This window comes from Plecotus auritus (assembly GCF_963455305.1).
Source record: "Plecotus auritus genome assembly, chromosome: 5".
Classification (NCBI taxonomy): domain Eukaryota; kingdom Metazoa; phylum Chordata; class Mammalia; order Chiroptera; family Vespertilionidae; genus Plecotus; species Plecotus auritus.
In genome coordinates this window covers 166,204,265-166,230,694 of record NC_137776.1, presented here as the reverse complement: position 1 = coordinate 166,230,694, position 26,430 = coordinate 166,204,265, and the positions used below count along the sequence as shown (strand labels likewise).

Genomic DNA, 26,430 nt, shown 5'->3' with positions numbered 1-26,430 from the left:
TGAGAATTCAAGGCAGGATGCGGACAGTGCTTTCCCACCTGCACATGGCAGGATCGGCGGGGGGTGGGGGGGTGGGGAGGCCCTGGTGAGACCACTGAGAATCCGTTCTGCGGGTACAATTGGGACTCAGAAGTTTGGGGAATTGAAATGAAGTGTCCGCTTGGTTCCCAACCTGCCCCTACTTGGGACTTCACCTTATACAAAGTGGAGGAACCGGTTAGCTATTTGGAGACTTAAGTAGAAAGCACTAATGGGAACTGCTGTGCTTTTTAACTTTTTTTAGTAGGTAATACAGACAGTGGTAAAAATTCAAGCAAAGACAGCTGAAAGTTACTTTTCCTCTCCACCCTCTTATTCCCTGGTTCCCTAGTTCTTCCCAGAGGCAGCCTTTCTTCTTGTCAACCTTTCTAGAGCAATTCTGGGTAGAAAGCACATGTGTTTATTTAACCGATCAATATTGATGGGCATTTAGGCTGCCTCGAGTCTCTAAAATTACGATTTTGCTGCCATCCCTGTACATTCTGTTTTATGCACTTGAACAAATCTATCTGTAGACTAAATTCCCTACAGGTAGAGACTTGGGTCAAGAGGTTTGTGCATATTTAACTTGGATATGAAATTTCCCTCCAAAGATATTCTCCCTGATTATGCCGCCCCCACCCCAGCGATTTGACAGGGCTTCTGTGATCCCGCAGCAAGCAAGCTCCTAGCCTTAGCTGACTTTTTGAACCTTTGTTAGTCTGATGGGTAAAAACCATAATGTCTGTGTTAATCGCATTTCTCTACAAGCAAGGTTGTACACCCCCTTCCTCTTCTTGAAGGCCATTGGTTGCTTGTTTTCTCTGAACTGTCTAGAACCCCTATCCTTGAGTCCTGCTCTTTCATAAAGATCAGGCTGATGAAGTGGAATTAATGATGTCATCTTAGCCTTTTTAACAGTGAAAAAAGGGAAGGCTGGGAAAAGTTGATATTCACCAGACTTTTTTTTATTTCAGAGAGGAAGGGAGAGGGAGAGAGAGAGAGAAACATCAATGATGAGCCCTAGCTGGTTTTGCTTAGTAGATAGAGCATCGGCCTGCGGACTGAAGGGTCCCAGGTTCAATTCCAGCCAAGGGTATATGCCTGGGTTGTGGGCTTGATCCCCAGTAGGGGGTGTGCAGGAGGCAGCCAATAAATGATTCTCTCTCATCATTGATGTTCCTCTCTCTCCCCCTCTCCCTTCCTCTTTGAAATAAAAAAAGAAAAGAAAAGAAACATCAGTGATGGGAGAGATTCATTGATTGGCTGCCTCCTGCATGCCCCCTACTGGGGACCACACCTGCAACCTAGGCATGTGCCCTTGACCGGAATTGAACCCAGGACTCTTCAGTCTGCAGGCCAACATTCTATCCACTGAGCCAAACCAGCTAGGGCTACCAGACGTTTTTCAAAAGCAGCTTTCCGGAAGTTTAGGTAACCATCAGTGGGATACCAGGCCGTGGAGGTAGAATGTGGGCAGCATCAAAATAGCCAGGATGAAGGAATTGATTTCTAACATCCGTGATTCCTTTTCTTTTGGGAGCTTATTGAGAACTTTCCACCCAGACTTCTTAAAAACCCACCTCGACATTGTGAATTTCCCTGGTGCATTTGACCAGGGAAGGACAAGTTTACTTTTACATACAATTAAAATTCTAATGTATTGGATATAAAAGCACAGCCACATCCCAAGACTCAGCAGTGGCATTATTGGAGGAAAGGCTGCAGAAGTTAAAACACCAGAAGGGCTGTCGTCTCGACAATCCACTAAAAAGGGGGTTAGGATAATTAGAGGAACATCCCGTGGGCATGTTGTAAGAAATCCGCAGAAACCTACCTAATCATCCCCAACTGAATGGGAATGGCTTCAGCATCCCCTTTCTGCAGCTGAGACCTCCAGAGCAAGAGGTGTTGCTGTGCCTACGGCCCCACCAGCACCATCCGGGGCTGCATAATGGACCTTGTACCTATATTAAAGGCAATTAAACAAGCCCTTAAAATACGGCTTCAGAGGCTTGCAGGATGGTTATAATAGAAGCTTCAGAAAAACCTACGAGAATTGGGGAGCAGAGAGGGAGCCTTTGTGGAGATTTTTAAGCATTCATGAAAACCAAAATAGATTATCCCTCCGGCTCACCTCAAAAACACGAGCCCAGCGTTCAACTCCCGCTCCTGCTCATACTGGTATCTTGTGCCATTAGAACGTCTAAAACCTGCCCTTAACAGAGCATACAATTTATGCATTGAACCTGAGCATCTTTCTGGAATGAATGATACTTTCACGCATTTGGGTGAGTTAGGTCGTGTCTGCAGGGTGGAAGAATAACACTCTCATCTCGTGCCCAAGTCTGCCATAGCTCTTTCCAGAATGCATGGGATGATAAAGGACTGGCTCTTGAAACATTATTTTACACACTAGCAGCTGCACTTGATGGAAATGATTACTTTTTCTCCCTGTTCCTTGAGGGCTCCCGTATGATACTGTGTGGGGATGCATTTAAAGCATTGGCTAGGGCAGTGGTCGGCAAACTGCGGCTCGCGAGCCACATGCGGTTCTTTGGCCCCTTGAGTGTGGCTCTTCCACAAAATACCACGTGCGGGTGCGCACGTACAGTGCGATTGAAACTTCGTGGCCCACGTGCAGAAGTCGGTTTTCGGCTCTCAAAAGAAATTTCAGTCGTTGTACTGCTGATATTTGGCTCTGTTGACTAATGAGTTTGCCGACCACTGGGCTAGGGGCAAGTTAATGCTGTTAACTTGGGGGGGGGGGAATCTTCATTTAAGGCACAGAATGGGCACTGGGATGCAAAAATAAGAACCCCTCCCCACAAAAAATCTGTAATAAATCAAGAAGGGAAAGTACCGTTAGATTGATTGGAAGTGAATGCTATAAAGGAAAACAACTATATTTGTGTCCGTATTTTTTTCAAGGCAGAAAACAAGAGTGAATAAAATCTTAGTCATAAGCCTCAGGGCAAAAATGAACTCATAAAATATTTATTCTTTGGACTCGGATGCTGAAATTGATCTGGAATGGTGAAAACCATAGATCTCACCACAACTTGGAGAGCCCTTCCTCGTGGCGTCTCGGTGCCTCACGCACAATTAGGAAGCCCTTGTGGAAATGAGCAAGAATGTTATCAAGGTAAAATGGATTTTCCAGCAGCAAGTGTTCAAGGCCTGCTAGCTGTTGACGGCCATTCATTGAAACCATTGGATAGCAGTTTCGCCAAAGGAAAATTCCGGACTCTGAGATGGAGGTGCTCGTCCTGTCTGGCTCACGCAGGACACTCAGTCACCAGGGGACCGTAAAGGCTCTCGTTGCTCCTTAAGATGTGGAACGTTTTACTCTGCAGTTTTGCAAAGACTAGAATGTAACGGGAAGGCAACCTGGGGGATTGGTGAGCAAGGTGAAGCGTTTATGAGTAGACACCTGATAAATTAGCCAGGGAGAATTAAAATTGAATGCATGAGGACATTCATTCGATAAATATGTACTCTGCATCTACACTGTGCCAGTACCGTAACCGGCCCAGGAATCGACTCTGAGAAGAGGCCGTCTTTGGCCCAGGTAGCTGATTAATCAAAAGAAGAGTTCCCAGCCTGTAAGGATTCAGACATCACCTGTGTGAACACTAGACTTAGTGCCAAGTTGCGTGCTAGGAAAATGTCTTCAAAGAAGTACAAATTGGAAAAATTCTCTTTTGCCAATTAGTAGTCTATATAAAGACATCTAAACCATGCCCTAAAAATGTAATTTTGACCTTTTCAGACAGGAGAAAAAAATGAGGTAGGGCATCTTTCCTCTCTAGTTGCTCTTTAAAAAAAAATAAATACAACCACTAAGTTGTTGTAAGAAATCATCTCTAATTAATAGACCTAACATTTGTGATGTGTCATATTTCTAAGATGCTTACACAATTTTCTTCTCAAACGCATTATGGAAAAAGTACAGTTTCCAAATATACTTTCTACTTACTGCCGCTGAATTTAATAAGAGCTGGTAGCAATATGTTGGTCTAATGGCCCATTCTGTTTAGTCTCCACTAAATAAAAATTGAAGTAAGTGACAGGTGTCCTGGAAACCATAACGAGCAAATGCACCTTGCCCTCGCTCTCAGTGGGACATGGCAGAGATCAAATTATTTCATTGAGCTGTAGTTCCTGGCATATAAATGCTTAATAAATGTTAGTCCAAATATGCAGTGTCTGGGGCCCAGATAAGTGAAATGAGTCACCTCAGGTCACATAGCTAAGTGGCAGTAAAACCAAAGCTAAGTGCCAGCCAGCGTTCTTGTCACGTCATGATACTGCTGCTTTTGTCCACGTGGCAGTACAGTGCCTCTTAGCACCGAGAGAGCACAGGCCTCTACAGTCAGGTTTCATGGGTTCAAATCCCAGATCTGCCATTTACTAGCTGTGTGGCTTAGGAAAGTCAACTAGTCTCTCTTCCTCTTTTTTTTTTTTTTTTTAAATTCTCACCTAAGGATATGTTTATTGATTTTTTTAGAGAGAGGAAGAGGCGAGGGAGAGAGAGAGAGAGAGAGAGAGACCAGGGATTGACCCTGCAACCTAGCTATGCACCCTGACTGGGGATCGACCCTGCAACCTTTTAGTGCAGGGGATGATGCTCCAACCAACTGAGCCACCCAGCCAGGGATCTCCTTCCTTTCTGTTATCTGTAAAAAAAAGAAAACAATACCTGTCCCTTCAAATAATTGTTGGGAGGTTAAATGCATTAATAGATGGCACAGTGCTGGGCACTCAAAAAAGCTGAGCGTTGCGTGTTTTTCTCTGTGTTTGGAGAGCATGATTATTGCGCTAGTGTTCCGTCAGGGGGACAGGGGGTGGTGCTGGCTGACACCACCTGCTGGAGAGTCCCCGTTGGAGAGCCACAGTTCCAGGCGGATGGGCTGCAGTGTGGGCGAGTGGCGGTGCTGCCGCACGGTTTCTCGTCCTTGGCACACAGAACGTGACGTATTTGTGTAGCACCCGGGTAAGCAGACGAGGCTGCTTGAGGCTCCAGGCTCCCTCCCTGGTTCTGTGCACTTGCCTGAGGACTGAAAGGATAAATGGTTCCACCCGCCTGCCACCCTTCTGAGGCCCGTCCTTGGGAAGCAGCTCTACTGAGATCTTTGTCAGCGTCTCCCTGAAGCTTTAGTTCTGATGAGGCATACGCAGTTGTCCCCACTTTGGGCTCAAAGTAACGAGGAGCCGGTTTTCCCCCAGCGGGCTCCTCTGGAAGGCGTTGGGAGCACGTGTGCTGCTGTGTGGGCTGTCCCTGCCTCCCGGCCCCCTGCTATGAAGCTGGCAGGTGCCGTGGGCAGGTAAAGGGTCACCTGCACACAGTGAGTGTGCAGTAAACAAGGAGATGCCAGCAATCGCCTCACCAACTTCATGTTCCCAGGGAGAACACTGAAGCTCAGAGCGACTGTCCCTGGTTCCTCCCAAGGCTGGGGTAGAACTACGATGGGAACCCAGGTGTTTCAGCAACAACTCTGTGTGCTTTTTGCTGCTTGCTTTGTTGCCTCGATGGGGAGGGTGGATATCATTGGAGAAGTGAGGCTGGTCTGTGACTCCCCCCGCATCAGATGCCACAGTCACCCCTTCTTCCACATTCTTCCACGCATGCACTCGATGTGAGACTGTCCTGAGCAAGGCCTCCAGGAGGCAGCCAGGGTGGATCAGAGAGGAGAGGCGAGGAGGGCTGTTAGGAATCTGTGTTTGAGGCAGTCTAAGTGGGAGGTGACATGGGCTTCAATCAGGCAATATTGGTAAGAAGCGAGAGGAACCATTGGAATTAAAAGATGTCACAGCAGTAACATTAACAGGTGCTTTCTGCACGGTGAGGCTGATGGGGAGGAAGGGAGAGGGACTCCAAGACTTCTAGTTTGTCATTATGATTGTGTTATGCGACAGTTGACAATTTGTTTTTTGTCATTGCTTGTCATTTCTTCCTTCCTGTTTAGAGAATATCTTTTTTAACAGAAATCATTTCATTTCAAAGTTAAGAATTTTGTTAAAGTTGAAGGTCTCCGATGCATACAAATTCCCACTTTCTGCTTTTTCTTGGAGAGCAATGTTGCCCTTCTGTCCTGTTCTACAATAACCCTGTGGATCTGTTTGTTGAACTGCTTTCTCTTGTTTTTCTCATGCTTTGAGAACTTCTTTTAAAGTACGCACAGGAACGTCAAGGCATTTTGCTTCTCTAAATACTGACTTTGACACCCTCCACAGCTACCCGCTCCCTTCCCCAGGGCTCAGCAGCTCGGACCGGCTACCCTTCGGCATCGAGGAGAACGGGGGCACACCATTCACTACCAAAGCTTCGGGGAGGCACCACCACCACCACCACCACCAGCACCAGCACCAGCACCACCCAAACTATGGCCTCTCCCTGACCCTGGAGAATAAGGAGGGGCCTTTGAGGTCCCCAAACTCCAGCAGTAAATCCCTTACAAGTGAGTAGGGGTCGGGAACTGAGGTAGGGTAGTGGGAAGGAAGCTACAGGGCATGGCTGGCTTCCATACATCCTCAAAACAGACCCTGCAGGTGCAGCGTAAATGGTGGTAATGTCAGCGCTGGGTTACTGGGTCTGGGCCTTGAGCAATTAGGTGGGAGCAACGTAGGGAGTATGGTTTACCAGGAAGCTGATTTCATTACAAGGTAACAATCCTCTCTCCTCCTGCTCATTCCTTAGCCAGTCTTCGTGTTTGCCATCTCCAGCACTGGCTCAAAGCGACGGAAAGAGAGAGGGGAGTGAGGCGGCTAGAATCTCTGCTTTCCTAATTTCAGGAAAACCCATTCTAGCCCCGTTCTGACATCTCTCTTCTGAGAGCAAGGTGACCTCAGGCCCCAGGGAGAGAAGTTATGGAAATGGAGAGTAAGCCATTAGAAATATTTTTAGCAATTTAACAGTGATTTTATATCTGTTAAAGCTTTAAAAATGTGGCCTTGGATTTTGTATGCCTATTATTTTATTTTTCTAGAATTTATTTTTATTACATTTTATCTAAGAATTGGTCTGTGACATCCAGGGCGGAAGAACTGATTCTTTATCACATACGGTTTGAAAAAGCACTGAGGTAGAGGCAAGAGGCAAGAGGCGGCAATTCCCAGGCTCACTATTGAGCCAAATCTCCTCTTGGATCCCCAATTTTCTCGTCTGTAAAATGGGGTAAAGGGCGTCTACGTGGATGGCCAAGGAACCTTCCAGCACTGACATTTTGGGAGTCTGTGAGCTGGTGAAAAGAAAGAGCCATTGTGCCTTCACTCGTTGACCACAGGGAACAATTCCGGGTTGGCTAAGCTGGGAATGGGAACTCGTCATTCCCTGGGCGTTGAAGAATCCACGCATGCACACGATGTGAGACTGTCCTGAGCAAGGCCTCCAGGAGGCAGCCAGGGTGGACCAGAGAGAGGAGAGGCGAGGAGGGCTGTTAGGAATCTGTGTTTGAGGCAGGCTAAGTGCGAGAGGACATGGGCTTCAGTCAGGCAATATTGGTAAGAAGAACATTGTCCCTAAGCCATGGCTCATCTTTCTGTATCTGGGTAACTGTAACAGCCCCTCAAAGGGCGCCTCCTCTAGTGCGCTCTCCAGGTGGCCGCTGCCGAAGTGGGAGCTCTCACCAGGTAGCTCTGACCGAATGCCTGAGACCGCCCCATGGTTCCTCCCTGTCCTGCATAAAGCCCATACTTCTAAGCTTGGCCACACACAGACCTGCACAGCCTGGCCCCTGCCGAGGTCTCCAGCCTTCCCTCCACTCACTATGCTCTCGCCACTACTCTGCTCTCCCCACGCATCGTGCTGTTTCCCAGCTCAGGCCTTTGCACCTGCTTTCCTCTGCCCTGGTGAACTCCTACCCATCCTTCAGGAACTAGCGCCAATGTCGTCAGTGAAAGCATCTCTCACACCCCTCTCTGATTCCTGGCTCTGGAGTACCTTCTCTCTCACTCCTATAGCAATTAAAATAGCCTTTTATTATTCTAGTTTGGAGTTGTCTGCACGTGTCTCATTCATCTCTCTATTCCAGCCTCATTCATCTCTCTAGTCCAGCTCCCCAGATCTCAATGGCAAAGAATACTTGGCACAAGTTTTAGTATGTAATGAATATCAAATATTTAATGTCATGTGTTAATGGGTAAATACTAGCTAGTGGGAGGGGTGGTGGAACTAATCCAAAGTAGTAGAGAAATAGAAATCAATGAATTTGATTTTAGAATTATAACCTAGTTTTAAAGAGCACATCCATATATGCCTGTTAGCCTGAACACTAATCTTTCCAATTTGCACAGTGCTTTATCATTAATAAAGCATTTGTACATGAAGGACCTCATTTCATATTTATAACAATTTTGAAAGGTAAATAATTTTATTTTCAATGTAAAATGGCACAAAGGCTCAGAGAGGTCAAGTGATTCACTCAGGCCACCCAGCTCATATATGAGGGAGTTAGGCCTTGAAACCTTGACCTTAGATGTTCTCACACTCCATCAACTAGTGTTCAAGGGATGCAAGCTGCCAGAGGAGGAGGCAGGCAGAAAAGGTGCTGGCAGTGGGGCTCCGGAAGCATCTTTTACCATCTAGCTTTTCCTCATTCGTTCCCTTTTGTCTCTTATAGAACTAACTCCAGGAGCACCTGCCCTGTTCAACGAGGCAGCCACGCATCTAAAGAAGCTGGAACTGGAAACTGTGAAGGCTCCTGGACCCTGGCCCGCTCTGCACATCAACATCAATAAGGTACTGAGGACCAGAACCAGGCGATGAGCGTGGACCTGGGGCTCACGTCAAACCTCTGGTTATTACCCTGGCCTGCCTCCTAGACCCGGTGCCTTTGGCTTGGAGGGGTTTCTCCTCGGGCTTTCTTGATGTTTCTGCTCAGCGTGTCTGAGGAGCAGATATTCACCTACATTCTTTTTGGGTGACTTACTGAGTGAGGCATTGCCCTCAGTGCTGAGGCCGGCAGGCTGGATCTATTAGTGGTCTCTCCCTCCTTCTAATGGAAGGACCCACAGGCGAAGGGTCCTCTCTCTGCTCTTTCCAGTTTTACCCCTCTGTATTAGTCTGCTCATGCTGCTATAACAAAACACCATAGACCAGGTGCCTTAAGCAACAGACATTTATTTCTCACAGTTCTGGAGGCCGGGGAGTCCAAGATTAAGGCACTGGCTGATTTGTTTCCTGGTGAGGGCTCTCTTCCTGGTTTGCAGAAGGTCACCTTCTTGCTGTGTCCCCATTTGCCAGAAAAAAAAAAAGTGATCTTTTTCTCTTCCTCTTCTTATAAAGCCACTCATCCCAACATGAAGTCCTCACCTCCTCACCTCATCTAAATCTAATTACTTCCCAAATGACTCATCTCCAAATATCATCACATTGGGGGTCAGGGCTTCAACATAGAATTTTTTTGGGGGGGAGGGAGGGAGGCACAGTTTGGCCCATGCCACTTCCTCTCTCTCTCCAACTGTGCCTGGCACATAGTAGATGATCAGTAACTATTTACTGATGGAAGGAAGGGGAGGCTTGAAGGAGGGAGGGAGGGACAGGGCAGAAGCCAAGCTCTCTTTTGTTTAGCTCTGTTCTTATCCAACTGCACAGCCTTGTAAAAAATCTAATTTTATCTTAGAACGATAGACTGTCAGGGCTGGATTTGATCTATTATTTAGTTCAACCTTCTCAACGTCAAACCAGAGGAGGGGAAATTACTTTCTCAAGGTCACACAGCAGGGGCTGAATCTATGCACCCCCCATGCCTAATTCGTTGTCCTTTGTACTCCGATACGGTTCTTTATTTTCTTCCCCAGGTTTCTCAGTTTCAGTCCTTATGGCATTTGGGGCTGTTATTTCTTTGTTGAGAGGGGCTGTCCTGTGTATTGTAGGATGTTTGCAGGATCCCTGACCTTGACCCACCAGATGCCAGTACCACCCCCATTCAGGTGTTGAGACTAAATTGTCTCCAGTCTTTGCCTAATACCCCTTGAAAGGTCAAATCGCCCGCCCCCAGTTGAGAGCTGCTTTTGTTTGTCAGAATATTTTACTTTTTTTAAGTCCCCAAAGGAATAGTCTTCGTCACTCCTGGGTCATTTCTTCCATTCTAACTTTGCTTAACTTTGCTCTTTTATAAAAAGGAATAAGAATTTGGAAGATCTGACTTGGGAAGCCCTTCTTTGCTGGTGAGCGTGGGAAGATTACACCTCCTGTCTGGGCTGTTCCTCCACCCTAGCCAGCCCTCCAGTCTACAGTAGACTTCAGAGCTTCTCAGAAGACCCTCACTCCCTTGCACTTCTCCTCCCCGCAACATCCCCCCACAGGGAAGCCTGAAGTCCTTCTGTTCTTTAATGGGATCCCAACCTCAAGGCCCCGCCTCATTCACTTTTCTTTTCTTTTTTTTAATATATTTTTATTGATTTCAGAGAGGAAGGGAGAGGGAGAGAGAGAGAGAAGCACCAATGATGAGAGAGAATCATTGATCGGCTGCCTGACCAGGAACCAAACAGTGACCTCCTGGTTCATAGGTCGATGCTCAACTAGCTGGGCCACTTTTCTTTTGCACTGCGCTCCCTGTCGGCCAGCTGGAAAGCATTCCTCCTGTGGGATGCCACTCATTCATTCAAGCAACAAGGCTTTATTGAGCAGGCCCGTACCAGGTGCTGGGGAGTCCATCCAATGCATCGTGTGCCCTCTAGACTTGTCCTTCTCTGTCTCTTGGTTTTCATCTTTTCTGGTGCACTATACACTTTAAATGTTTTCACAGGCGTTTACCCAGAGTTTGACAGAATCCAAACATGTTTTGTGAGGAAATATAACATGAAATATCAGGGGACTCAGAAGCAGTATGTAACTTGTCATCATATGAGTATTGGTGGGAAATGGACAAGAGTGCCTTGCTCTGGGTTAAGGCAAGCTGAGACAGCTGTGAGTTATTAAGTTATTCCCTGAAGCTCAAACTATATATAATGCCTCTCTTTTCTCTCCCACTTGAAGAAATACCTCAGTAAGCAGGCAGGCTAGAATGATGTCATATAACCTTGACTTTGTCCTATCACATAAGCAAAGTATATTATTACTTCACACTATGATTCTTTATCATTAATAAAGCATTCCTTGCAACAGACCTTATAACTTATATGATACCACAATTGGGACCAGTGGCTTCGGTGACTCTTAAAGTTTTTTCCAGCCTCAATGATCGAGAATCTACTGATTCTTCTAAGGTTTGGAGAAGTATCTGTTCTTGATTTAATGGTGAGAAGACATTTTCATTACTCAGTTCCAAAGTAGTACCTAAAATTATCACAAGACGTTAAATCTCATGAGATTTCAAATGTGTAAACAATTTGTGTCAATAATTTAAAAGTGCACCTGATCATTTCTTTATCTCCATTGCCATCCCCAAGCAGATGGACCCTTTCTAATGATAAAGTCCAAGTGTCATTCCTGTGTATGTTTTGAAGTCTGTATTTCTATATCAAACAATAAATCATCTTTCCACAGTTCAAATTGAATGTAAAATACAAATTCTGATCATGCAGAAGAGAAAGCACAACATTCTCAGAGCCATCCTTCAGGCTGTGGCAATCCAGATGCTTATCTCCCCTGAAGATGCCTTTTATGCAAACATGTTCACATAGTGATACTCGAATTTTCCAAATTTTATATTGGCCTCCGCCTGAGTCAAATCAGAGCTGAACAGTAGCTCTTGCTTTGTCCAGATCAAACAGGAACAAGCCAGCTTGAATTTTATGTCTAAAAAGAATTACTAAATTCAAGGGGGGCGGGAATCAATGCTGGATCCTCATTCTTTTTTTATTTTAGCAGCATTCAATTTTTTTTTAAGTAGGTCTTCGGTCACGACTTTGAGTATAACTATGTCCCCTTAAGCAATTGTCAAAAATCTCAAATGGGCTTTGGAACCAATTTAATTTCTGTTTCCCAGCATATCATTCCTCCAAAGTAAATCCAATTTAAAAAGTAACTCTTTGCACACCAGGGAAGACACCATTCTGGCAGTAAACTATGAATCTAACAGGATTTAGAAACACAGGATGCATCATCCTAAAGGTGTACTGTAAATCTCATCTTTCAAAATACATAAGTAACTTCATTTGCTGTTTGGAAACTGCTAAGTCTCTTAGGACAATGATTCTAAATGAGTCAGTTTTCTTTATATCCAACTTAATGGCTTAAGATCATTCATGTCCTCATGTCTGATGTTCTTTTTTAGTTATATTTTTTTCTAACCAAAGAATCAACTATGAAAGTGCCATTCATATCTTATTTTCTCACTTGATCCTCATAATAAACTTATGAAGAAAGAAACTGAGACTCGGAGAGGTTAAGGGGAGCCGGTGTGGTTGAGTGGTCAGGGCCCCAGCCTTGGGGTCACCTAATTCTGGGTGTGAATCTTTGCTCTTCTTGGAGCTTACTGTGTGACCTTGGGCAAGTGACTTACTTTCTTTTTTCTTCTCATCTATAAAATGGGGATAGTGATGGTATCTACCTCCACATGTGATGGTTAAATGAGAAAATGCACTAAGATGTACAAAAGAAATGCTTGGTCAGGGCCTTGCCCATTATAAGCTCTTGGTAAACGTTATCTTTTTCTTTTTGTCATCATCATCATCAGCAGCAGCAGCAGCAGCAGCTTTTGTTTAGGGTGCTAGTAAGGGAAAAAGCTGAGATTCAAATCCAGGTCTTCTGTCTCTGCTTATCTTGTTACATGAGATTGCTGAGTTCTGCTTCGTCTACCAAATGCTCCTCAATGCATTTGGAGGTCCCACGGGGGAGACACTCTTTCCTATGCCCTCTTTTCTTTACTAAATGATGTCAACCAGCCAGTTGCACAATAATTCCTCCGGGGATTTCATAATGTCCCATAGGACTTTTGAGTTAGTGAGTGAGATTAATTTTGGAACTTGCAGAATTTGAGGTCTTTGGAACATTTTGTTCTTGCCCTGGTCCATTGTGGCTGACAGGCCACATTATGTCCTGATATCACTAAATCGACTTTTAGCAATCATATGCCCTTGTATCTTTCTTATTAAATACGTCTCTTCTAATAATAACTATATGTCATTATAATCTTCTTCAGCAGGTGTTTGTTGAGCACGTGCTATGTGCTCAGTGGAATATGCAATGACCACAATAGGCATGGTTAACAATAAGACATGACTTCCCTGCGTGTCATATGTATGCCATCCAAGATGATATACATAAGTATTTTAAACAGTTATATAACTATCATACTGTATATTATAATAAATGCAATAGTCACCAAGCCCATGATCTCAGATATTATTGCTTAGGACACCTACTTAAACTAGGTAGTTCCAAGGTAATCCCATTTAACTGGATCATATTAATTATAGGTGCATGTTCAGTTAGTTCATGGGAAATGGCAGACATAGTAAGTTATGGAAGAAGACTGAGACACTTTACAATGAGGTAGCATAGATACAAATTTCTCGTTGTGAATCACCTTTTTCATCAAGATTTATTGTAAATGTACCAATGAATATTTTATACTCTTTCCTTTGACCCAACGAGCCACAGAATTGAATCTTTATATGTAAGAGGTAGCAGTTATGGGGGAAATAGCTCTGCACTAAGGTATAGGAAACTCGAAGCTTGAGTCCTGGACCTGCCTCCTGGTGTAGCTACAGGGCTCTCAAAGAACCTTCTCTCTTTGAAACTTCATCCCATCTTCTTCTTATTTTTAATTTTTATTTATTGGCTTGAGAGAGAGAGAGAGAGAGAAAGAGGACAAAGAGAGGGAGAGATGGTGGGGGGCGGGGAGATAGAGAGAAACATCTATTTCGTTCCACTTATTTGTGCATTCATTGGTTTCTCATTGTACTCTAGGACCCTGTATTGGTCATGGCCCTGCAGGGATCAAACCTGCAACTTTGGTGTATGGAGATGATGCTCTAACCAACTAAGCCACCCGGCCGGGGCTCACCCTGTCTTCTGGCTCATGTGCTCCCTAATGCATTCTCTCCCTGCTTCACATGAGAATGAGAGCAAGGGCTTGTGAATTCTTTGCACATAGTAAAAGCACTGGTTACGAATATAAGGATTTGGTAATACACGTCTTTATATGTTTAAGTCTGTCTTGTTTGCAATTATGATTAAAGGGAAGGTTGATATCCAATCTGTTGCATTTTGGCTCATCACAGGTTGAAGAAAAAAAAGTTTCTGAGAAGACTCTTCAGACCCCACTCCTGCCTTCCCCTGTGGCTGATCATGTGAAGTGTAACATTTTGAAAGCCCAGTTGGAGAATGCTTCCCGCGTGAGTGCCCAGGTGTGTGGAGCGCATGTATTCCTTTGATTTCACTCGACAGAAGTTCCTCCAGGCCCGAGAGAAGAATGAGGTACTCTAGGACCCTGTGTCGGTCATGGTCCAGCCAGGAGACAGGAGCCACACCTGCCATGTGCAGAGAGATTTTAATGTAAGGAGTTATTAACTGGTGTACAGTTAGTAATCGGATAGGTGAATCTGCCAGCTCCGTAGGTCGTGATGGGGATGAGGCCCGCAGGCGGCTGCATCTCCCATTGCCTTCCAGCGTGCATTCAGCTGGCCTGGCTGTCTGGGGGTGTCTTTCCTCCCCCACTGTTCTTGGTGGGCCTCACCAGAGAGAGGGGGACAAGGCTTCTATCAGCATCATCTGACACAGTTCCTCTCAGGCTGTTAGGTTTATGTGAAAGGACAGACTCCAAAATCCTTTATGAGCTGTTAAGTGCTGCGTGGTTATAGAGCTGATTGTTATTCCTGATCTAAAATGCGAGGTGGAGGTTCAACTGTGGGTTTGGCGTTTCCCACACTATCCCTTTCTCATTCAAGCATGAGCTGGCGCATAGCAGGTGCTCAATAAACAAGCATTGATTGCTTTTGAATGATGAAGTGTTAATCCCCATAATGGGGAATGACTCAAGAAGACATTTTTTTGTTGTTGTTAACTTACATAAACACCAGAGAATATTTGTTATTGACTGAGTACTTGATGAACTACCTCCTCGATCCACCTTCACATTTCTATAATCCTTTGAGTGTAGGAGACATGAGAACAGGTTCGCATGCCGAGATAGTTTTGATTCACCTGCCTGTTTTCTTTCACAGGTTGGAAAAGAGGAATCAACGTTTGTAAATATCAATAAGAAATCCAGTCTTCAGGACACTAATGTAAGGTCTGTTGCTTCTCGTTTGAATGGGGAAACAATATTCTCTGTATCATCAACATGATCCTGAAAACATTACTCATGAGGGTTTTGCTAATAAAATCGGAGAGGAAGAAGAAAACTGGGTGAATGGGAGCCTGGCGAGATAGGAAAAAAGACTGGTTTACACAACCTCATTTGAGCCTCAAAAATGCTGCTTATCCCCAGTGTTAATATTGCTACCTGCGGTGCTAACAGAGAAATCACTTCGAGTTGCTTCTCAAGTGTAGAGGTCTGACCTTGTCATTCCCCGCTTATAGTCCCTTAAAGTCTCCCCTTTGCTCTCAGGGTGCGATCCAGACTCGACCACTACAAAAATGCCTGAAAGCTTTCTCCTAAAATTGCTGTTTTGAATGGGGCCTATTGGTTATCTGGCATATTTTATTGAGGAAAGGTAAAAGTGAAATTTGATTTTTACCAGTTTTATATATGCATTTGAATTAAAATGTTGTAGAGCCAGTCTTAAAAGTATTCTGATTATGCATCTTTCACATCAATTACTCTACGGTTCTTTATCTTTAAATATATATATTCCGGAGTGTTTAAAATAACATGGCTACAAGATTACTTGGAAGTAAGTAAAAATCAATTATCCACAGGTATCTCTTTACTCATTTTACTAGTAAAACCTGGTAATGCATCAAACCCTGATATTGGGGGTGGGTGTCTTGAGCAGGGAAATTTTATCTGGTACCTCAATTACATTCAGTTCCTACTTGCTATATTTCCTTTCTTAGGATATTTTTTGTTTTTTGTTTTTGGATTTTCTATGGCATTTTCTTAAAAATTATATTTAATTGATAGAGTGGAGAGGAGGAAAAACAAATCTCTTAACTATTGTTTTTATTAAGGTATAAATTAACAGAAAGTAATCCCCCTACAGCCAAAACAAGGCCATCCACGTTTTTGTTGGGGTTGTTCTGTTTTGCTTTAGTTTGTTTATTTATTTATTTTAACATTACATACCATGCTCTATTAGTTTCAGGTGTGCAGCATAGAGATTTGACATTTACTGTATATACCTTATGAAGTGATCACCACGCTAGGTCTAGTAACCGTCACTGTACAAAGTTATTATGATATTATTCACTCTATTGCCTATGGTATACATTGCATCCCCGTGACTTATTTTATAACTGGAAGTTTGTGCCTCTGAATCCCCCTCACCTTTTTCACACATCCCCCAACCCCCTTTTCTCTGGCAACCACGTTATTCTGTGTGTTTTTTGTTTTGTTTTTTTGGTCTGTCTCTAGAAGTCCTATTCCTATACGTGTGGAAACGGCCCAGCCAGCAGTGGAAAAGCCGGAAATCAAACCTCCCCGAGTGAGGAAGTTAACAAGGCAATACAGTTTGTGAGTTCTTACTGCAAGTTTTTCAAATATTACAACAAGAGTGATGATAAATGTTCAGTCATGAATGCTTCTTAGCCCTTCACATCAGTCCCAAAGAGCCATCCCCAAAATACAGTTAATTTCCAATGTAGGTCATAACAAGACCAGACCTTCCTCCCTGAAAACACTACAGAGTTGGCATCTATATTCATTATAAAATGCTGTGAACAAATTATTACAAAACTTAGTGGCTTAATTAAAACAATCTGCCTGGCCGGTGTGGCTCAGTGATTGAGTGTTGACCTATGGACCAGGAGGTCAGGGTTCAATTCCCCATCAGGGCACATGCCTGGGTTTTGGGCTCAATCCCCTGTAGGAGGCATGCAGGAGGCAGCCGATCGATGATTCTCTCTCATCATTGATGCTTCTATCTCTCTCTCCCTCTCGCTTCCGCTCTGAAATCAATAAAAACATATTTAAAAAACAAAACAACAATAACAAACAATCTGCATTTATTGCCTCCCAGTTTCTGTGGGTTGGGAGGCTAGCCAGGGTTTCGCTGGGTCTCCTGGGTCAGGGTCTCTCACAGGCTTTTTGAGGTACCATGGGGAAGAACAAAATGACTGATCATTCTCGTCTAAGGACTCACAATTTATTAGAGGGAATGGCAGATCACAAATAATTGCAATCCAAAGAAGACCGGTAAATGTAGTAAGGGTGGTGATGGTATTTGTAATAGTAGTAGTACTGACCACAGTGGCATTTTTCATTTCTTGACCTTGGCTGTGGCACCAGGCCTGGTCAGTGAGCTGCAGGGGGGTCTTTGGGTACAATGGAGAGCTTGTGAGGTGCTGGAATTAGAAAGGCTCCTGGTGGAGCCCTGGTTAGTTTACTGCTGGAAGCTCTTGCGGAAGTTAGTCTCTGAACCTCTCTTTCTTCATCTGTAAAATGGGTGAGATAATACCTACCTCTGAGGAATTTTGTGAGGGTTGTTAACATGATTTAATGTGGGTAACCCTCCTAGCCAGTGACCTGGCCATAGGATAAATTAGTCCCCGTTCCTTTCTTCTCAAGGACCTGAAAGCTTCTGAGAAGAAGTCAAGTTTAAGGGGACCTACCCAGAGTGCACAGCCTAGGCAGGGAGTAACCAGATCCAGCTCTCAACCAGCTGTCTCAGGCCTGCCACCTTGTGGAAAGGAGAAGGAGGAGGGCAGACACATCCCACCTCATTATCCCTTAATAGAAACTTCTGGGCAGTATGAGCAGCTGTATTTCCTACGAAAGCCCAAACGAATAAGACTCAGATAATTAACAGCCCGAATGCTCTCTGAGGGACAAATTAAACCTTGAAAAATCTGCTCCCCTGAGGATAAGGCTGGCAGGATTAGCCTGGCCTTTTACATTTTGAAATTTAAAATGTTGCTGTCAGCCACTGGGGATATGTAATCATGTTGGAAACAATGACTGATACGTGGCCTGGAAGAAGAGAATTTAACCAACTCACCAAATTACCTCCTTTAAACCTAACATGTTTAGAAAGTGACGAACTGCTTTATCTTCTCCAGAAATATAACTTAACTGTTTCTTTAAACATAGTGTGAAAGTTTTTAAAAATTCAAGCAAGACAGGAAAGTCCAAAGAGAGAAGTAACCAATTCCCTAGAATCAGTCCATCAAAAATAAGCAATGTTCCCATTTGATGACTTACTTTAGCCATTTCTCTATGCGTACATCGTGTCAAAATAGGAAAAAAAATCATTTCGAAGAAAACAGTGCTGCACATAAAATTTTACTTATTAAAGTGTTGTTTCTTGAATTTAACCTGAATTTACCTTGAAGCTGGGGTAAAACTGAAAGACTTGATGAACTTTAGATGCATGTTTCCTTTCTAAGTTAAGACAAAAGGTTATTTTTAAAAATTAAGAATTTTGAGTCTTTTTTCATGTTAGGCAGTATCCATTGACTTCCTGCTCTGAAAGATGAGCTGTTTTTTAAATGTTTTTTTTATGTAAAACTAAATAATAGCTATGCTTTTCAGGGTACAATTTTTCTAATGAAGTAATAAGAAATTTTAATCCCGCTCTTCCACTTAACTAGCTGTGTGACCTTGGGCAAGTAATTTCAATCATAATACAGGGTGGTTGTGAAAATTAAATGAGCTAATGATGTAACTGATCTGACTTAGTTCATCAACACGAATCCAAACTCATGGTGTCATTAAGTTTCCCACTTAATTGTTCAAACCCTACCTGTCCTTCCTTCTTCATAATGAGTCCTAAGTCCTCCTCTTAAGACTTCTCCATTCACAGAATGACCTCAGATCCCCAGAGCCCTCCTCAGTCTGTCCCACCCACACCGCATGTCCCCTGGCCACGTTTCCCATGAGGCCCACTGCTGTGATGAGGCCATCACGCAGGACCCTACATGGGCCACACTGGTGCCCACTGGTCATGGGTCTTGTATCTACCCTCTTTCGCTCAGCCATCATTTCTTTATTTTTTTAAAAAATTTTAATTTTATTTTAGAGAGAGAGGAAGGGAGAGGAATAGAGAAATCGAAACATTGGTAAGAGAGAATGCTGCCTCCTGCACGCCCCCCACCGGGGGTTGGGGGGACTGAGCCTGCAACCTGGGTATATGCCCTGACCAGGAATTTAATCAGTGACCTCCTGGTTCCTGGGTGGATGCTCAACCACTGAGCCACACCGGCCAGGCTCAGCCATCATTTCTAAAGCCACACCTTATGGCCGGGTGGCTCCAGAAGTGCCACATGGAGAGCCTTAGGGGAAGTCTGTCAGGGTCCCCAAGACTACTGTCACCTTTGATGCCTTGCTGGAGGAGTCACAGAATCCAGAAAAGCTGTTCTACTCAAAGTGAAGGTCGATTAGCGTGAGAGGACGCAGATTAACACAGCAAAGGGAAAAGGTGCATGGAGTGGAGTCCGGCAGGTCCAGGCACAAGCTGCCCGGCGTCCTCTCCAGAGGAGTCCCCTGGGCAGTGCTGAGTTCTCCCAGCAACAGCGTGTGACGTACACGTGAAGTACTGCCAACCAGAGCTCCCTCCAGACGTGGCATCCAGAGTTTGTATTGGGGGTCACTCATGTGACTGACCTTAGCTACCCAGTCTCCAGCCCCCCAGAGGTCAAATCAATACAGTGTGACCCCAAGCCCCAGGCATTCATACAAACACAGGCATTCGCCATAAATCACATAGATAGCGGGAACTACCTGGCATGGCTTAAGATGTCAGGTACACAGAGATCCTCTGATGAGGCAGCATCTTCTAAGGGCCCAGCGTTCCCCCTGGGCTTGGCAGTGACCGGTGGTTCATTTGGCATGGGCGGGGTTTGTTGTGATTACCCCAGGCCCGCCGAGTTAGCCATTTACTGCTCAGGCAGCAGTCTGATTGGCATTAGGCATTTGGGGCCTTGTGTTCATTTCTCTGCATTTGAGAAAATATTGTCCATACTAAGAATGGGGGATGGATGCTGCTGCTCTGGTCCTGTGCCGGGATGATCCGACCTGAAGGGCTTCCAACCCAGACCCTCCCCATAAGTCCAAGCCCTGGGGATGACCCCAGCGGGGCTGCAGGGAGAAAGCAGTGGGGCCTTGTTCAGTGGGTACCGTTACCGCTGGGGCTGATGGAAAAGTTCTGGGCGTAGATCGTGGTGATGATTACACAGCATTGTGAATGTATTTATGCCACTGAATCGTACACTTACAAATAGATGAAATAATATTCTGTTATATATACTCTTTCCTTAAAACATTTATTTGAATCCCTTGGCAAGTGACAGAAAATCCAGCCCAAATTAGCTTTGGCAAAAGTGTCAGTGTACTGGGTCCTGTAAGCGGGGCCTCTGGTAGAAGGGGACCTCTGTTTAGGGGATCCCCCACCCCCACACAGGCATCCTCGTCCCACCTCCCCCCCGCCCTTCCTCTCCCCCCCACAGCCTGCTTCTTATTGTAATGAGCAGAGCTTCATGTGCTTTTAGCAACCGCAGTGATGAAGACGACCTCCCTCCAGAGCTGGCCGAGGCAGTCGGTGTGACCACCACCACCACCATCACCACCACCACCACCACAGCCGCCGCCGCCACGCAGGTCTCGGCACCACTGGCGTCCCCCAAGGTCCACAAAGTCAGCTCGCCTCAGAATTCAGAAGGCAGGAGCCCGCTGTCCCCAGGGGCCAAGGTACGGGGGAAAGCAAGGTGCACTTGCTGGGGATTCGGTAGAAATGAAGTGTGTGGCATCCATGTGCATTCCATTTTGCATCACCAACTCCTGTAAACGCTTGGCCTTGTAAACAACCTGACCACCAAAGCTTGTGTTTTCCTGTAACTGTCCCCAAAAGACAGGCTGTCAGAGACAAGTAGTACACTGTAAAGCCGTGCGCACCGCACTTTAAGGGAAAGTAAATAAGAGATTTTCGAAGGCAATTTTGAATTCAGAATATCATCGCTACACCGAGTATTCATTGGAAAGATAGAACGCAAGAAATGGGCTTTCCTCCCGCAGTGGAAACTTGGAGGAGTAAAATGTACCGTATCCCCATCCCAAGCCTGATGGCGGCTAGCCTGCGCAAATAGCGCCACGGTGGGAAATGGTTTTCTATTCGATAGTTTGAAATTTCAGGGAATTGCTAGGGATGCAAATGGCCCGTGAGAAAGGCCGCACACAACCTTTCTCCTGGTTTCCTTTGAGTGACCCTCAGCTGTGGTCACTTCAGCCTCCGGTCCAAATACGGTCGAACCTATTGCTCCCCAAGCAGATGCTGAGCCAGAGGTGGCTTGGCCCCCCGGGCCCCTCTGAGGAGCGGTGTGTGCACGGGGTGGGGGCCTGGAGGCAAGACCAGAGCCCCGGGCTATGGCTGCTTGAAATGAGCCGTCACTCTGCAGCCCGGGTTTCTCTGAGCCTCAGTTTCCTCCTCCTGACAATGGGAATCATCTCGGCCACCCTGCCCAGCCCCTGGGCTAGCTTCGGGTCCAGTGGAGGTTAAAGTGCAAACTGGGTGCCGAGGGCCTCCGCAGCATCGAGGTCACGACTCCTGGTAACATCCAGGTCCCAAGGTCCAGGCCCACGTCCTGTGTGACCGACACTGGTCTCTCACTGGGACCCTCCCCGGGATCTCTGGGGTACTTTCGCCTCCCTCCACAGGAGCCTGGCTGGACCCCTCCGCCAGGGACCGTCCGGACCACAGCTCCTGCTTTTCTGTAGCTCACCTCCTGGCATCTCCACTTGGGGTCTCCTCTGCTGTGTGGAGTCCCTCGTGCTGCATTGCCGGAAGGGTGGGCACAGGGGCCTAGGGTGTGTCCCACACCCTGGTGGAAACCAGGTGAAAACATTTGCAAAACAGAAAGGAGTTCCGTGGGGAGGATGCGGGCGACATCCTAGCAGAGGCCACAGGCTCCCTCTCCTGGCGGTCTCTGACCTGAGGGTCCTGCTTGTGCCAAGTTGATGGGGCTTATTATTCCCCCCCCCCACAAACGGCCCCAAGGTCCCCCATGCTGCTGAGACCCCAGGACAAGAGAGGAAAAATGTTTTCTCCGGACATGAACATGATTGTCAGAGGTACCCCTCTCGCACTGTAAGGATCTTCCTCGTTATCGTGCAGATAAACTCAGCTCCTGAGGCCGTGGCCCGCTGGCTCCAGGATGGGGTCTTTGCTCTGTCTGTATACAGTTCCCGCCCCCCTCCCCCGCCCCAAATGCCAGTCAAAGAGCACTCAGAGCCTTTCAGAAACATTGCAGCTTCAAAATCAAAGGCAGTTATCCAGCCTGCACCTGCTTCTACGCATCAAGGTTTCAGAAAGAAATCAGGGTTCGGTCCTAACATTTTGTTCACTGCCGAGCGAGAGTTGGGGTGGGGTTGGCATGATCATGAGGTCAATATTAGACGGGGAGGAGAGAGGAGGGGACCTCTGTGTTGTCGGGTGAAATCCCTCTGTCAGTCCCACACTGTCACTAACCGAGATGTTTTTGTCGCCTCCGTAGAGCCCCTCAGACCGAGGAGGTGCCTTTACCTTGGAGCCCGGCGACCTCCTGATGGATTTCACGGAAGCCACTCCTCTGGTAAACCTCCCCTCTTGCTAGAACCAGAAAAGCCACAGCCTGTAGAGACACCTGGGCAGGGGGACAGAGGGACAGCGGTGGGCATCGCTGTGGGGAAGGCTCTTCCTGGTGCCGCTCTCAGCCTGGAGCCTGGGGGTCAGCTTTCTTTGAGGGTTCAGGCGCCACGGGTCCCTCCCAGAGTCTGTGAGGGAGGGCCGTGCTCCCGCTCCTCTGAAGATGGCCGCAGGGGTCCCGCCCCCACCTGCCTGCTGCTCCCCCAGCATTGGGGCTCCTTGGTGCTTGGCTTCCTGGCTTCCTGGGCTGCGCCCCGCATGCCCACCCATGGGGCATCACCTGTCGCTTCAACAACACGCGCTGGTCTGAAGCACCTGCTCACGTCCTCACCTGGCTTTCCAGGCCCCTCGTGCCTCCCTGCCATCCTCCATCCGCTGCATCAGGTCTCCCCTTAGGGAGGGCGGCCCTCGGGGGACTCGTGCAGGCGGAGAGCACTGAACAGGAGTCCTGCAGGCCGGACCTGGCTCCAGTCTCTGCTCCCTCCTTAAGAGCCTTGCCATTGGATAGCCGCTGCCTTATCTGTCAGATAAGAATGTCATCGTTTGCCCTGTCTGCCCTACGAGTGTTAGAAGGATGGAGAGAAAGAGAGAGGGAGAGAGAGAGAAATTTTCAAGAATGCAAAGCACCATAAGTATGTGTAAGATATTACTACTAATATTATTGGAGGGCGCAGGCAAACTTGGATGTATCTTCGGCTCAGTGTAATATCCAGGTGTACTTGAGCATCGGTCACGGTTCACACATTTGGAAAGTGAGTCAAAATGTGAGGCAAATTAAAAACTGTCTCCTGAGAGCTCACTGTGCTCCCGGCCATGTGGGGGCTCGGAGTGGACAGGGCAGCCAGAGGTTGGAGCGGAGTCAGGTTGATAAAGGGCCAAGGTGGACAGGAGAGCCGGGTACAAGATGCGCAGGGAGAAGCCAGAAGGGGGAGTCATTCGGGTCTGGCTGCTGGAGGAGGATTTGGTGGAGAGGAGGGATTTCTGGAAGGTTTTCAAATGGGGCACGATGCTGTCCAGGCTTTAGGAATGATCACCAGTCCTGCCTCAGCTGGCCCAAGGCAGTTCCCTGTGATTTATACAATTTCACCTCTCACCTGGAGATTGGTACCATCTCAGAGCTTTGAGTCAGCAGCTTTGGATGAACTGCTGAGAACGGCCGGTTCTAGGAACCTTCAGAGTTATTCCCCGTGTGCAAGTGAATGGAACCAAGTTATTCCTGGTCTTTTTGTTAGAAAATTTGCCAAGAGAGGGTAACTCAGAAACAGAGGGCCTTCGTCATCCCTTTACACAGTTGGGGAAACTGAGCCCCAGTGGGGGGTAATCACACAGGGACGCAAGAACCCAAGTGTCCCGAATCTTCCTCAAGTGCTCTTTGCATTAGACTGGGCTGCATCCGGCGTCTTCTTTCGGGCACTTGCCACCTGGGAGAAGAGCCTAGGAGGAGATCTGTGTTTAAAGCACTCCGCAGACGGGGAAGTTCGCCAAAGGGCCTGGAGAGAAGGCAGCAAGTTAGGTGACTGGGCCTGGTGCGACATCAGTATCCCATGCGTATACCGGTTGTATCTGTGAGGCCTCTGTGGCAAGCTAGGAGCATCCAGCCTAGCCAGACGGCAGCATCCCCCAAAGGACCGGAGAAGCCCTGAGGTACAATCTGGAAGCCTGTGGAAGCAAAAGGGGAGAAAGCAGCGTTCCTGGGCTTCACGGGACCAGGGTTTTCATGTGTGAGTAGGAGTTTGCCACGTGGAGAAAGTAGACCAAAGCACTCTATGCAGAGGACACATCATGAACAGAATACTGAGTGTTTATTAAAAAGGCCTGATACATCTGAGAACTAGGATTCGTTTAGTATATATATATATATTCATAGCTTTGATAGGAGTCATGGGATTCAAGTAAGACCATGTTATGGATCCAGCTTGTAGATTGAATTGCCCATCTTTTCTTTGAATATAAGACTGAGGTTAGAAAGGAAGCAGCGTCAGGCAGGGACCCAGAGGTTCCATGATATGAGATGCGAATGTCTAACAAGTGACTGACCAGACTCTGTCTGTACCCCTCCAGCAACAGGGAGCTCATTCCTTCTCCCCAGGACACCCTGCTGGCATCCCTGGGGGCTCTTAGCTCTGAAGCCGGGGCCGGGTGCTGTACTGCCCGGCACAGGACGGCTGAGATCCTGCACCGAGACAGGGCTGCCCGCCTCACATGAAGTTTGCAGTGAAGACGTGCTCGCAGGGTGAAGCATCCTTTGTTTTGCTTGCGTGGATTTGAGGCGTGAGTGCACGTTCGCACAGCAGGCAGCTGGAGGGCTGATATTTAGGCGGGAGCCCACCCCATTTGAGCTTTCCTCAGCATCCTTGGCTTTGCTCTTACTTCGCTCTAGTCCTCTGCCCTCCATCTCCTCCATCTGCTCCTCCCAGTGTCATAGCAATGCAAGCAGCAGCCCTCTCTGCCCTCATTATCAGGGTGATGGGGGATCATGTTGTCTGTGACTCGAGACAGCAGAGGAGAGATTGGGCTGAAGGTCTGGGGCTGAAGGAGACCCCTAAAGCCACATCATGGCCCTGGTTCCTTGGAGAACAGAGGAAAGAAGAGAGCACAGAGCTGCACAGACAGGGAGCTGGAGAGATGAGGGGGGTAGATTATCTTGCCTTCATCTACCAAGACCCTATCAGAGCTGGTCCAACCCTGGTAACTCTCCACCCTCATGAGCCGGTCTGTGTGGGGTGGTTTCCAAAGAAGCATAGTCCAAACAGCCAAGCATAATAAAAAGGTTCAACCTCTGACTGGGATTTAAATAAAAACACATTCAAGATTAAACTCACACCTGGTAACACTTCTTGAATCTTTGCAGCCCTCTTACCTCTCTTGCCCCCTGCCCACCTGCAAGGACTTTCATCCCCCAAGCTCTTCACAAAAACATTCTTTCTGGCTTCACTCTTGCAGCATTTTTTTCCTCCTTTCCCCAAACCTCTTCTCTAATTCCCAACTCTTTGACGATGTAGCTCAATTTAGCAATCAAAGTCCCACCACCTCTGCAACTTGTTGTCTGCCCAGTCCCCGCATCGGCACCACAGACTTCATAACCAGATCAGTTTCTGCCTGAGATGGAAGAGGTGGGGTGGGGGTGGCCAGGGAGAGAAGGCAGTGAGTGAAGACAGCACCCACTCTCCATCTGCTAGTCTCTGCAGGGGTGTGAGTGTGAGCAGCGCGCAGAGGATGCGGGTGTTAAGAGAATGAGGGAAGTTGGAAGGAAGATGGATGCTTCCTCTTTGGGGTTTGTCCCTCCCTGATCCCCATCATTTCATAAGCCACTCACCCAACTGCAAAGCAGAGCCGGTCACAACCCAGGTCTCTTCTGGGTCAGGGATGGTTGGTCAGGAGGAGGTGGGGCTAGCCAGAGGAAGGCTGTGGTGGGCACAGAATGATTGGGTTGCCATTTGTCTCAATAACTTAGTTTTTATTTCATACCTCATTCTGTCATGAGGGCTAAAGCTTCATCCCAAGTCAAATCGGGGTACTTCTTCAGTCTCCCTGTGTTCTCCAGGGCATGGAGAGAGGGAGGGAGTCATCTAGTTTGTGATGTCATCACTTGCCCATACATCGGGGCACTCTGCTTCCCTCAGGCAGAGAGTGGAACGCCAATCACTGTCCTGCTGGGATGTGCATCTCTATCTGCTGGACACACCACACAGCCCTGCTGCTCTGGGGCCTGCCACCTCCCGGCTCTACCTGAGCAGAGGGACACAG

At 46.9% G+C, this 26,430-nt stretch overlaps 1 protein-coding gene across 4 annotated transcripts in view; it reads left to right on the top strand.

Annotated features, from left to right (window-relative positions):
- EPB41L4B (erythrocyte membrane protein band 4.1 like 4B) overlaps window positions 1-26,430 on the top strand; it is a gene marked incomplete at its 5' end in the record, with an annotated part of 121,309 nt that overhangs the window by 79,221 nt on the left and 15,658 nt on the right. For 2 of the 4 annotated variants that reach the window (XM_080671421.1, XM_080671419.1), the window contains 7 exons: window positions 6,256-6,479; window positions 8,640-8,758; window positions 14,191-14,316; window positions 15,133-15,200; window positions 16,485-16,583; window positions 20,564-20,753; window positions 22,553-22,630. In XM_080671421.1, coding sequence (XP_080527547.1) covers window positions 6,256-6,479; window positions 8,640-8,758; window positions 14,191-14,316; window positions 15,133-15,200; window positions 16,485-16,583; window positions 20,564-20,753; window positions 22,553-22,630 — 904 coding nt within the window. Of the gene's footprint in view, window positions 1-6,255; window positions 6,480-8,639; window positions 8,759-14,190; window positions 14,317-15,132; window positions 15,201-16,484; window positions 16,584-20,554; window positions 20,754-22,552; window positions 22,631-26,430 lie in introns of all 4 variants that reach the window. The other 2 variants (XM_080671420.1, XM_080671418.1) reach the window with 1 other exon arrangement.